Source organism: Myxine glutinosa, chromosome 11 (assembly GCF_964187855.1).
Source record: "Myxine glutinosa chromosome 11, kmMyxGlut1.1, whole genome shotgun sequence".
Classification (NCBI taxonomy): Eukaryota; Metazoa; Chordata; class Myxini; order Myxiniformes; family Myxinidae; genus Myxine; species Myxine glutinosa.
In genome coordinates, this window is record NC_136271.1 from 122,376,008 (window position 1) to 122,389,717 (window position 13,710).

At 41.4% G+C, this 13,710-nt stretch overlaps 1 protein-coding gene across 2 annotated transcripts in view; it reads right to left on the reverse strand.

The window, feature by feature from the left end:
- LZTR1 (leucine zipper like post translational regulator 1) overlaps positions 1-9,843 on the reverse strand; it is a 46,522-nt gene extending 36,679 nt beyond the window's left edge. Inside the window, exons 1-5 of one of the 2 annotated variants that reach the window (XM_078787083.1) lie at positions 9,785-9,843; positions 9,452-9,604; positions 4,541-4,702; positions 4,146-4,208; positions 1,579-1,635 (exon numbers count right to left, since the gene is read on the reverse strand). In XM_078787083.1, the coding sequence (XP_078643209.1) occupies positions 1,579-1,635; positions 4,146-4,208; positions 4,541-4,683 (263 nt within the window). In that variant the 5' untranslated portion in view covers positions 4,684-4,702; positions 9,452-9,604; positions 9,785-9,843. Of the gene's footprint in view, positions 1-1,578; positions 1,636-4,145; positions 4,209-4,540; positions 4,703-9,451 lie in introns of both variants that reach the window. The other variant, XM_078787082.1, reaches the window with a different exon arrangement.
- Between the last annotated feature and the right edge of the window lie 3,867 nt (positions 9,844-13,710).

Here is a 13,710-nt window from a genome sequence, read left to right on the forward strand (position 1 = left end):
CTTGAGAAGACAATCACCACATCCGAGCGCTGCGACCTCCCCGCATCTCTAGACCGGACCGGGTCGATCCTGCCCTGAGCCCAGGTGCACCTGGAGCCATCGATTCTGCCTTTCCTTGCCATCAATCCCCGTGTGAGTCAGTTTTGTCCTGTTTATCTGTCGTCTGTCAGGGAATAAGATAAGTGTGTCTAAGTGCCTGTCTTTCTATGCTGTCCCTCTCATTCCTGTAATCTAACCTTCCGCCCTAATATAACCTCCTCCGGAGGTCTTGAGAACTGAACCCTTGGTGTCGTGTCATTTTAGTCCCAGCCGTTGTGTCCTTTTCCTTCATTGATTCAGCGTAGCGCGACTCGGCAACGTTCGAGTATAATCGGGTAACTTGTGCGGACACGGCGGCCATTCCGCTCGGCCCACCCTAACATCAAAGTCGTGTCCGTAACAATATATATATACATAAAATATATATATAAAAATATATATACACGCTTTATAATCCTTTAAAATATTTTTTTAAATCATTCTAACATGCTGGCTCAATGGCCTAATAGATAAAGCATCAGACTCCCAAGCTGGGGATTGTGGGTTCGAATCCCATCTGGGTTGAACATTTTTTCCCCTCACCTTTTCAAGTCTTTTATATCGTCTTGAATAAAGTCTTGTATGATGAACAAATGCATTTTGTTCGTATTTAAAATGTATCTTGTGAAAAATGCCAGGGGCATATAAATGGCCCCTTTATATGGGATGTGTCATGTGGCAAACTATAGAAAAGAAGGGACATTCTTGGGTAAAATGCCAGGGGCATAGAAAAAGCCCCTTTATATAAGGGTACGTGCCATGTGGCAAACTATAGAAAAGAAAGGACATTCCATAGCTTGGAGAAAATGCAAAAAAAATACAAAATAAGGGGCATTCAAAAAAATCTCGTGTGCATGCTGGACTACCCTTGTGTTCTTAGGAAGAACCAAGTAATGCTCTAGAAAAGTTCACATAAAGGGGCACCCTACATCTGGCAAATAAAATACCTTTACTTCTTCGTGCATGTGTATGAATCAAATTGGCACCCCATTATATGAACTTTTCTTGAGCATAACTTGGTGTTTTCTCCCCTTTCATCCCTATCTGTGTCTCTCGATCCACCAGTTCTTTCCCATTATTTATGGACTTGTACATCCTCATCACCATATACATTTTAATAAAACCTTCACTATAAGAACCATCTTCCCGCCTTTTGTCTACCCACCCGCAAGCAACCGCCAGTTTTGGAAGGTCATGAAACAATCCATGGGGAAAGTATCATCGTCAAATTAATGTAGTAATTTGCTAAAAGAACAGTGCAAGTATGAAGATCGTTTGGGTCATTCATGGAGGTCTTTGCCTGATGCAGAGCATCTGCGTTAGCTGGGCCTCTGACGCGACAATATTTTACCACCACCACCACCACAAGACACAATTTGTTAACCACCCACATCTGCTCTTCGTTGCAATGGCCCAAAAAAAAAAACCACAGAGATGATGCTTAGATATATTTTTTTGTTAGTCCAATAGAATGAAAAGCAAGATAAAGTGTAAACTTACCGACCCCAGGAGCAATCTTTCACATCAAATCGCAGCAAGTCATTCAGCATGTTCTTGCTGGTTAACATGAGGGAGCGTGGGGGTGACGAGATTAAGAGATAAAGATGATAACATTAGGCATGTAGATGATAAAACAAAGTTAAGGCCAAAATTAAGTGAAGGAAAAGGAAAGGCCTACACAAGGCATTACAGTTGAACACGACCCCCGAGAGGCAGCTTGCAACAGTCAAATGGATTTTCAAAAGTTAATCAACAGTTTTAATCAGAGCTTTTAAATTTATTTTTTATTTTTTGTTGTATACAAGATCGAGGCTCATGTAAGAGCTAACATTAATAAATAAATTTTAAAAAACGGACACATAAGACAAAATAAAGGGAGCGGGAGACAAGATGGGGAGAGAGGGAGAAGCACACACGTACAACATTTGAGAGCAGGGACATCGGGAGATCTGTGGGAGGGAGAGGGCTTGGGGGGAGGAGGCGTGGGAATTTGATACAATTCCCTCATTAGCAACACAAATGAGGTTCTATGGAGCCACATGTAAATAAGCATTTAGAGAAGCAAGCAGCATCAAATGTGACAGAACATTTTTTGACGATGAAGATAAGGTAGCAAACATGTAATGATGATGTCAAAATATATTGTTGCAGGGATCATGCCAGCCAATCAGTCCAGACGCCCCGAGCCGGTTCAACGGCCTATGTACTCCTATACTTAGCCCAGTTGGTACGCCCGTGGATGATCAGGTGGTGCGCCAGAATTCTCTTCACACCGGGGACCCAAAATAGAGGTGTAAGCAGACACCTCGCTCGGCAGAAAAGTGGATTTCATAGAGTGGTATGCACTCAAACCCGATTATCCTCAAAGGAATTATGAAAGCCAACGCATCTATTCTGCCTCAGCAATCGCAACAGTTTGAATCACCCAAGAGACACAGCGAGTTCAATCATGCGTGCTTATAGCGGGAAAGGAGAAACCAAGAAAAGACACTCATTACAACATGTTACACAGTTTTAGTTACACAAGAAATATACACCCTGGAGTATCGTACGGTCGGCAAAGACCTTACCTATCCTCAAGGCCTCAAGCATTTCACACTAGAGGACAAGAGAGATACCAACGAGAAACGGAATATCCTATGTGCGGGCGGCGCAAGTCCAAGGGAGTGTGTCCAGAGCACGAGAGGCAGGCACAGACCCTGCTTCTGCAGGTCAAAAGGGGAGCTCGGCATGCAGTACTGGTCTGGAGAGGAATAGATGTTGCAATGATGGGAGGTGTTGGCTCCCCCTCGGCCTGCACACTCGAGCCCTGGACTTAACTGACTCACCTTAGGTGATTGGCGTACTGTCCAGAGCTCCTTTCAACACCTCCATCCACGACCCTCCCTGTGACGTCCCCCAAGCCTGCCCACTCTGCGCCTCATGGCCGTTGAGGCATCACTCAGACCAAAGACCTGCCCTCAAAATTCTCAGGTTCTCCTGAATGTTTGAGGCCCAGCCTGAGCGTGCCTGAATTACCACCCTGCTCTGCCAGCAAGGCCTCTTTCTTTTAAAGGACATAAAAGACAAACTTACAGACGATAAAACATTAAAAATGGGTTTAGGGAGAAGCAGTTTTAGAAACAAACATTGGGAGGGGAGACGACGTGCTTTATATATGATTAATTATCAACGCATATTCCTATCACAGTTAATTTTACCTCAATTTAAAACTGAAACATACACTAAGGGAAATTTAACTATTCTAAACTACAGGGTATCCACAAAGTCACGCATCATAGGCAAAACATCTATGTGTAAAGTTGGCTTCATCAGTTGTTCGAAACGTGTCCCACCAATCTCAAAACATATTTGTAAACGGAAAAGCAGATTTTCTGAATGTTCTTCAACATATCCGGGCTAATTGTTGGATTAAATAATTTCATTTCCCATGATAAATTATCAATTAAATAATTTCCTATGATGCACAATTTGGTGGACACCCTGTATACATGAATAACCCTTAGAAGTCATTTCCACAACATTATAGATAACATCCGGTGTCTATTTGTGCACCTTCAATTTTGAGCTGGTTATGCAGAAAACCGCAACAGCAGCGAGCTAAGTCACACCAAGGCAGTGGAAGCATGGGTTGGAACTGTGGTTATGGTCTTGAACAGTGTAATTGGCTGAAGTGCACCAACAAAGTCACTCCAGAAAGTAGACAGAGTGCTTTTGGTAAAATTACATTGATGCTTCAAATTTGACCCGAACCACACACATTATTCTGTCTTTTGTTTAGGTTCAAATTGAAAACTTGAAAACAAGCACACACTTGAAATCAAGCTTCTCATTCCATAACCAACTGGTACCACCACTGCCCAATTTGACAAAAGGATAAACATTTAGAAGTTTAAGCACGATTGTACAGAAACATGTTTTAAAGTTTACATTTAAGCTACTTGAACAATGAAGATAAGAGCAAAGCACAAATAAAACAAGAAGTATAAAAGAGATAGTAACAAGGAATCGGGCAGCATATCGACGAACATGATCGGTTAGTTTTGAAGTTTGAACATTTTGCTCACCCATTGTCTCCTCCAAACACGTAGATAGCATCCTTGTAGGCCACCACGGTGTGCTTACTGCGCCTGGAAACAACGAAAAATGTTACAGAACACACCTCTGAGAACTCAATACGGAAGGGAGTGCAATTTACCGAGTAGTGCAGCAACCTCTGGAAGCCGCTCCCACACCTGTGGACATTCGGGTTCCAGAGGTACTTTATGGAAATGGCCTACAGGTGACGGAACAATGATAATGGGAAAACTAGACTTTAAAAATGACCCAAATATATAAAATAAGAAGAGTAAAAGTTTTTAATAAATAATGCGCCAACTTAACGACTTTCACAGTTCAGATCGCAAAGTCAATGATAAGATTACTGCTAGTTGTGGTACAAAGCAGCTACATTGGGTCCCACCTAGCGCCAACAAACTCATCGCAGGGAGGCAGACGGCGCCAACGATGCGTAGTCTCAAAATGACCAAAATTCAAGGTGAGGAACTCAACACAATCTGATGAGCCAGGTTCAAGAGGCTTGCTGAGAGCTTCAACTGCTGCCATGGAGTTTGAAGAAGAGAAGCTGGATAAAGAAAGAGGAAAAAAATGGGAAAATGGTTAATCATGAAAACATGAGAGGAAAAGGTAAATAGGTAATTATGGTAATATTTAAAATAAACAAAGAATCTTTAAATTGGCAGACATCAATATTAATAGGAGCCTTGAACATATGTGCAAAATAGTAGACAATCTTGCAAACCCAGCACAGATGCCACAAACAATACCCCTTCTTGCCCATCCATCACTCCCAACTTGCACCCTCAGTTTCCTTTTATATCCAATCTTCCCACACTCCCATGACATCGATCTCCACTCTCACACACACGTACATCACGCCCACTCACATACATCACAACTTAAATAAAGAAAGAAGCCGAAATAAAGAAAGCTGGAGTGTAGATGAGAAATAAATCATCCTCCACTGTAAAATGTATTCAATGCATGAACAGTGGAAGATGCTTGGTAGGGGTGCAGGATTTATGGACCAGCAAAAGAAAAAAAAATTGGACATCAGAACAGATACAGTTCCAGCTCATAAATTTGAAAGAGGAGCATCAACAACCCATATATACCTGAAGAAAAGTAGAATGAAGGAGATAACAGCAAGGACGAGAAAACAAGTGGAAGATATGAGGATGATGGGAGATGAGAGCGTGCCGGGGGGTGGAAAGAGGAATGGTAGAGATTTGGCCATGGTGGTATGGGGAGGGGCTAAGTGGCAAAGCCAAAGCTCAGAACAAGCTGAAACACCGGGAAACCAGCAGCAAAGCCAAAGTGTGACGGAGGGAGGGGATATGGGCCCGGCCCAGAGGGGAGCAGACATGACCCAGTGACATGGACCGGGCAACAGACACAACAGATGGAGGTGTCAAAAAGGGGAATGGCGGATTATGAAGAACAGGAAGAGAAGGAAGAATGGCAGAATGGAGGAGAGGAGGAAGACGAGGGTTGATGAAGAGTAGCGTAAATTGGAAGAAGAGTTGGGAAACAAAGAAGAGATAAGACCGACACCACTAAAGAAAAGACAACTCTTGAATAAGAAAACAATAAGCGTACAAAAATACTAGTCAGGAGAACCAACCAATCAGTTGGTAAAAAATACCAAAATCATTCCCTTGAAGGAAATCAACACTCTGCACTTTGCCGCGACATTGCTCATTCAAGAAAAAAAGTAAAAGGAAAACAAAGCTGCAATAAGAACGGACCAGGACCCATGGAAAAAAAAAAACCAAACACCACCATGGAAAAAGAGGCTAGAGACACACAGAGCAACTAACGAAGGAAACGGAACAAATACTGTACAATAATTCATGAGAGCAAACCGAAGCCCAAAGCCAAAGAAGGGAATCCCCCCCCAAAAAAAAACATAAAATCAAACAAAGACCATCAAAACAAAACCAGATGTTTGAAAATAACTAAAAAAAGATTATACCGCAAACAAGGGGAAACAAAAGCAAAATGTATCAAATCCTGCTGAAAAAGATAAACTTGAAAATTTCTGGAAAGGAATTTATGAAAATCCAAAATAACAATACAAGGCCCAACACTTGGAAAACAAGCATTCTGAGTATTGCGGTGTACACCGGTCCCTCCGTGTACACCGGTAGGGGACTAATAAAACACAACATCCAAGGGAAATGCCCCCCAGTGATCATTGATGAAGAAAAAAAATGAAAAAACAACTTTGAAGAAAAACTGCAAACTTTAAAAGCCCTGGCTGGCCCAGATGGGATCCCAAACTTCTGGTTAAAGCAATTTGATGCTCTCCACATTCACTACGCTTGAGCATTCAATGAACTTATTCAATGGGATCAGGAAATGTATGAATGGCTCATGGAAGGTAACACCTTCCTCATTTCAAAATATGAAGAAACCCAAATACCCCACAAATACCAGCCAATAACCTGTCTACTAGCAACATACAAACTTTTAACAGGAATCATCACAGAAACAATGTACCACCACATATCACAACAAGGAGGCCTAGAGGCAGAACAGAAGAGATGCAAGAGAGGATGTTGCAGAACAACAGACCACCTATTACTAAACAAGGCCATACTCGAAAAATTGCAATACCAAATTGTCTACACCTCAAGACCTCAAGAGAAGAACCAAATTGTCTACAGCATGGCTTGACTGTAAAAAAAAAAGCTTTTGACAGTGTCCCACATTCATGGATGATGAAGTGCATGCAAATGTATAAGTTAAATCTCCAAATAATCAAGCTGATTGAGAAAGCTATGGATCTATGGAATACCACACTAATCCTGCAGCACTCAGAAGGAAAGATTGAAATACCAAGAGTAAAAATATGACATGGGATCTTCCAAGGAAACAGCCTTTCTCCCCTCCTGTTTTGCCTGGCCCTGGACCCACGAAGTAACCTCATTAATGAGCAAGGACATGGATACACCAGAACACCCAATAAAATAACGTCCAAAGAAACAAGAATGGTGACGTATCTACTGTATATGGATGATTTAAAACTATTTGCACCGAACAACGAAAAATTGATTGGCAAAAAAAAAACCCACCGTTTAGAGGCCATTTTTCCCCGCAAAGCGGGGGTTGGCCTTTTCGGGGACCGTGGTAGTTGTTGTTTTTTTGGTCCCCTTTTTGAAGCAATGTTTTACGGCCGGATGCCCTTCCTGACGCCAACCCTTTTTGCCGCCTTCAACGACAAACAGGGAATTACCAGTGAACTGGTACTCAATTAGCCGACCTCGGAAGGATGACAGGCTGAGTCAACCCCCCTGGCATTAATTCGGCGATCGACCGAGATTCGAACCCAGGATCCTAGGATCCTAAGCCGGCACCCTAGCCGCTAGCCCAACACCAGGGATGAAAAATTGATTGGCAGAACAACTGAAATTAGTGAAACGGTTCTCTGACGACATCCAAATGGAATTTGGCCGAGATAAGTGTGCCAAGTGCACATTTGTGCAATTTGACCAACAAAAACAAAAATTGACCGAAATACACCAATACAGGAGCTAGACAAGGAAGCATCTTACAAATACCATGGAGTAGAAGAGAGCCACCAAATTTGTCATAAAAAATGCACAACACAATTACCAAAGAATACCTGCATAGAACAAGGCTGATCCTGAAAACATATCTCACACAAAGAAACAAAATCAAAGCCATAAACCAACTAGCAGTCCCAGTGTGTCCAGTACAGCTGTGGAAAAGCAAACTGGTCACAAGCGGATATCAAAAAACTATATATCAAAACAAGGAAACTCCTCACTATCCACAAAATGTTCCACAAAAATCAGTGCATCCCAAGAATGTACCTATTGAGGAAAGGAGGTGGCGGCCTGATGGAACTCAATCAAGTGCACAGAGCAACGACTGTAGGATTAGCAGAGTACGTGAAACACTCAACAGACTACTGAATAAAATTTGTGTACAAACATGAATACAACAAACCAGAAAATGTATCTCTCACTCACCTTGCCAAAAAACTTCCAAAAACAGGTGTGATTAGAAGATGTCACGTGCCAAACAAAGCAGCAACGAATACAGCCCAAATGATTGCAAAAAAGACAAAAGAAAAATACATGATGAAATACCGGCATATATATAGTGACAACTGGGAGAAAGACAGAAGAGAAGGGAAATATAAAAAAAGAGTTGGACAGATTGAAGATAGACAAAGAGGGATCACTGGAATGGCTAAGAAGTGGTCAGCTCAACTGGGACGGAGAACGAATCATTTTTAATGCCCAAGGCCAAGAACACTACACCATTGGCTTTAAGAAGATGTCAAGACTGAGTCAATTGGACAACTGTAGGTTCTGCAAGGCAGAAACAGAAAGCACGAGGCACCTGTCAGGATGTAAAAAGTCATATCAGAGCAGCTGTACACACAAAGGCACAACAAGGAATGTAGAGTGGATCCACTGGCACATCTGCAGAAATTTCAAGATCCCAGTTCCACAAAACTCATGGAATCATGAACCAAAAGCAATCATTGAAAACAAGGATCTAATGCTCACGTATGACCTGATGATCCCATCCAGAGTGAACACAGAAAATAAAACATTATGACCGGACATAGTACTCGGGAACAAAAAGGAAAAGACAGCATTGCTGATCGAGATATCAGTACCCAGCGATTTTGGCCTAAATAACGCAGAAATCAAGAAAATGACCAAATACCAAGACCTCAAGAATGAAGTGGAAGGATGCTGGAAGTTGAAGAGTTCCAAAATTGTACCAGTGATAATTGGGGCAACAGGAATGATAAAGAAGAACCTTGCAGAGATCCTAAAAGCCATCCCTGGGAACATTACCAAAAATGAACTACAGTTGAAGGCTGTACGGGGCTCGATGACGATCCTGAAAAGAGCCCTTGGAACAAAATTCTGAGAACAACAAAACTTCACAACTTAGTCCATGAATCGCAATCCTTAAGCGAAGTGGGGGATCCTGGGAGGACTCCATTCAACCTTCTAAAACCCAAGTTATGGCTATAACAATCAAAAACACACACATATATATACACACACACACACACAAACACAGACACATATACACAGGCAGGCACGCGCACACACACACACATCTCGTTTTTTCATTTCTGTTCCTCACAATTCTATCTACACACACACACACACACACACACACACACCACACACACACCCCACACACCCCCCCCCGCCCACACCCCCCCCCCCCCCCCACACACACACACACACACACACACACACACACACACACACACACACACACACACACACACACACACACACACACACCAACCTACCTTCCGGGCAACTTTCTCACGCTTCTCCCTGTAAGAGGGAAATGCGATATTGTTGCGAGATTGGACGAAGGTGTATCTGGGGAACCCCTTCGGGAACCCTCCCCTTGTCCGAGGAAATGATGGTCATTCAGCTATCAACAAATAACTTCGGGCCTGACACGGACAGGAAGCGTTACGACGTCAAATGGGAAGTTTGTCGTTCTTCGTACTTTGCTTTTCCTTGTACACGACACATGTGGTGTGGACAAAAACCACTCCATCATGTTCGTTCAATCACATTATCGTTTCCATCAAGATAACGATTCATTGTATAAAAAAGAGGGAAGGGCCCACCGTGCCGACGACCTCTTCGCAACAGCCTTACACGAGCCTCTTATACACCGCCAAACAACGAGTTACTTACTTATTTTATTACGAGTAGAAAACTACGGGATATTTGCTTAAATATTTTGCTTATGACTGGTGAACTTCAAGTGTTATTGCAGAAGGATCTCAGACAGAAGGTCTAACAGGGTATATTGGGTTTTAAGGCACTATACTATGGATTTGATAGGGTGTAGGCCCCATCATGGACGTACTCATGGTCCGACTGACGTTCACACAGTACGTAATTAATAGACATACTCACAGGGGTCGACCAAAGCTTCACCTCGACGAGGATTCACCATCCACCCGCTTTCATTTTTAAACACAAACACAGCATATACTTAAATATCATGTGAATCGATTGAAAATTGACGATTTATTTGACCTTGACCTTTTGACATCAAAAACAATAACCTTCCAGCTTCTCACAACCTCGACCAGATGGTGACATTTCATGAAGATTGGAGTAAAAATGTGACGTGTAGGCGGTTGATATACAAACAGTCCTACCAACCAATATACTTGCGAATCTTTCATTTCGCAAATAACAAAGACAGACAAACACGGATGAACACATAACCACGGCCCAACTTCGGTGGCTGAGGTAATTATGTAATTGCTTCCTCCATAATACTCACCTTAACCTGCCCAGCAGATAATAAAACAAAAAGACATCATGCGGAGCACGCACGATACTTGCAAAATCCGAAAAAAGTTTTCCATCGATACAGCAAATTGTCCATTTCATGAAGATTAAAATTTACGATCTTGATCAAAGCTCGGGTCAACAGGATGAAAAGTGACGATTTTTCAGATGAAAAATGATGATTTTAGAAGTTTGACCTTGAGTTGACCTTTTGACCTCATAAATAGTTGGTTTCCCAATTCAGTGAGGCAATACACAAATGCTGTTCTATTTTCAAGTCAATCGGATGAAAATCGATGGGTTTTCAGATGAAAATTAATGATTTTGGAAGTTTGACTTAGAGTTGACCTTTGACCTTTTGTCCTCAAAAATAGTTGGTTTTCCTATTTAGTGACAATGTGCAAATGCTGTTCAATTTCCAAGTCAATCGGATGAAAATTGATGGTTTTTCAGATGAAAATTGATGATTTTGGAAGTTTAACCTTCAGTTGACCTTTGACCTTTTGACCTCAAAAATAGTTGGTTTCCTAATTAGGTGAGGCAATATGCAAATGCTGTTCAATTTTCAAGTCAATCGGATGAAAATTGACGGTTTTTGTCAGATGAAAAGTGATGATTTTGGAAGTTTGACCTTGAGTTGACCTTTGACCGATTGACCTCAAAAATAGTATGTTTCCCAATTTAGTGACTCGATATGCAAATGCTGTTCAATTTTCAAGTCAATCGGTTGAGAATTGACGGCTTTTTAGATGAAAATTGATTTTTAAAATTTGCCCTCGAGTTGACCTTTGACCTCAAAAATAGTTCATTTCCCAATTTATTGACTCAATATACAAATGTTATTCAATTTTCAAGTCAATCGGATTTAAAATGGCGATTTTAGAAATTTGACCTCCAGGTGACCTTTAACCTCAAAATCAAGAGGCTTCTCAATTGGGACGACCTAGACATCTTGGTGGAGTTTCATGACGCTCGGTTTAGAATTGTGACCTGTAAGCCGGTGACAAACAGACAAACAAGAAGACGTCATGCGGAGCACGATACTTGCAAAATCCACCTCCCACCCCCAAGAAAAAAAATTCCATTAATACAGCAAATTGTCCATTTCATCAAGATTAAAATTGACAATCTTGATCAAAGCTCGGGTCAAAAGGAAGAAAAGTGACGATTTTTCAGATAAAAAATGATTTTGTAAGGTTGGCCTTGGGTTGACCTTTGACCTCAAAAATAGTTAGTTCCCCTATTTAGTGACTCAATGGCAAATGCTGTTCAATTTTCAAGTCAATAGGATGAAAATTGAGGATTTTAAATACTTGGCCTATGTTGACCTTTTGGCCTATGTTGACCTCAAAAATAGTTGGTGGTTGAATTCAGTGACCATATACAGTCACGTGAAAAAGTAAGTACACCCCATGTAAAGTTTTGACTTTTTCAACATATTTCAACATACAGCTATTTGATCTTCATTTCAACAATATTGATAGATAAAGGTGATATAATATAACAAATATCATGAAACATTTACATTTTGTAGTCCATTGTATAATTTAAATAAACATAAATGCAAATTTCACGTGTGGAAAAAGTAAGTGCACCTCTACATTTATCACTACTTCAAATACCTAAAATTAGAATCAGGTGCACCAGCTCAGGATTTTAGAAATTTGACCTCGATGACCTTTGACCTCAAAACAATGGGCTTCTCAATTGGGACGACCTATACAACTTAGTGAAGCTTCGTGACGATCGGTTTGGAATTGTGAACTGTAGGCCGGTGACAAACAGAGACAAACAAACACAGACAGAACCACAAACTCAACCGACCAATATATACTTGGCAAAAAAAGAAACGCAAGTTTTATGTCAAAGCCTACCGTACCCTATCCCTAACCCTAACCCTAACTAACCTAACCCGACCCTAACAACTCGTGGCATTGTCGTCTGCTGAGTGAATTCGGTTCAAGCCTCCAAGGACCATAGACTACCACAGGAACATCAACATTCTTATGTAATTTAGCCTTGGAAGCCACAGTAAGTGATTGGATTTTCAAACATTCAACCCTCATTGTGGTGGTTCAGTGAGGCATGACGCTCAAGAAATGTGGTTGAAAATACAGGTGCTTAAAATGGTATTACAAATCTTTGTCATTGATTAATTTGTGCACAACAATGCACATTAAAAAAAAATGCATCTATCAACTTGCGTTTCTTTTTTTGGCAAGTATACTTGAAAAATCTTCGATTTTGCAAATAACAAGAAGACGTTGTGCTCACTTGCAAAATTTACCCCTACCCCCCAAAAACAGGTTTCCATTGATCCATCAAATTGTCCATTTCATCAAGATTAAAATTGACTATCTTGATCAAAGCTCGGATTAATAAGACGAGTGTGACTCGGCACGCTCCGCGCGCCTCACCACACGTCGTTTCAGACGGATAGGCATCTTCGACCATTTCGGTGTCTTTTGGGTCTTCATGGTGTTTTGGGTCTTCAGAGTGTTTTGGATCCTCTGGGCCTTCAAGGGTATTTTGGGTCTTAAGAGTCTTTTGTTTCCTCTGGGTCTTTAAGTCTTTGGGGTATTTTGGTTCTTCGGGGTATTTAAGGGTCTTCAGGGTGTTTTGGGTCTTCGGGGTGGTTTGGGTCTTCAGGGTCTTCGGAGCCATTTGGGTTTTGAGGGTCTTTTTGAGAGTTTGGGCCTTCAAGAGTATTTTGGGTCTTTGGGGTGTTTTGAGCCTTCAGGGTCTTTAAAGGTATTTTGGGTCTTCAGGGGTCTTGATGATGTTAAGGGTCTTGGAGTAAATTAAGGTCTGAAGGATCTCAGCAGTCTAAACGTAATTAATAGGGTTAATTTTATTTGAAGAAGAAGAAGACGTTTGCTTCGCATATAAACAAACATACATAACGACATAACTACATAACCATATACGTTTGCGTTGCTCTATTATAATGATATATGATATGATATGAATAAGGCTTACGGTATAGTGTCAGTGTACCCAGAGGTAAAATGTCAAGTGTACCCCAAAGTGATGTGAACGGAGTCGGGAAGCACGACATGTTCCTGGGTGTCATGAGTTATCCACCGATTGCGTTTCACGTCACAACCAGTAAGGTCGAAAGAAAACGAAGCGTATCCAGAGGTGTTGGCAAAATAACGTTCGATTGGAGACCAAAGCTAAAAATGCTGGAGACCAAACCTGAAATTTGAAAAACAATATAGCCGATTTTACTCCAAGGGGTCCCAGG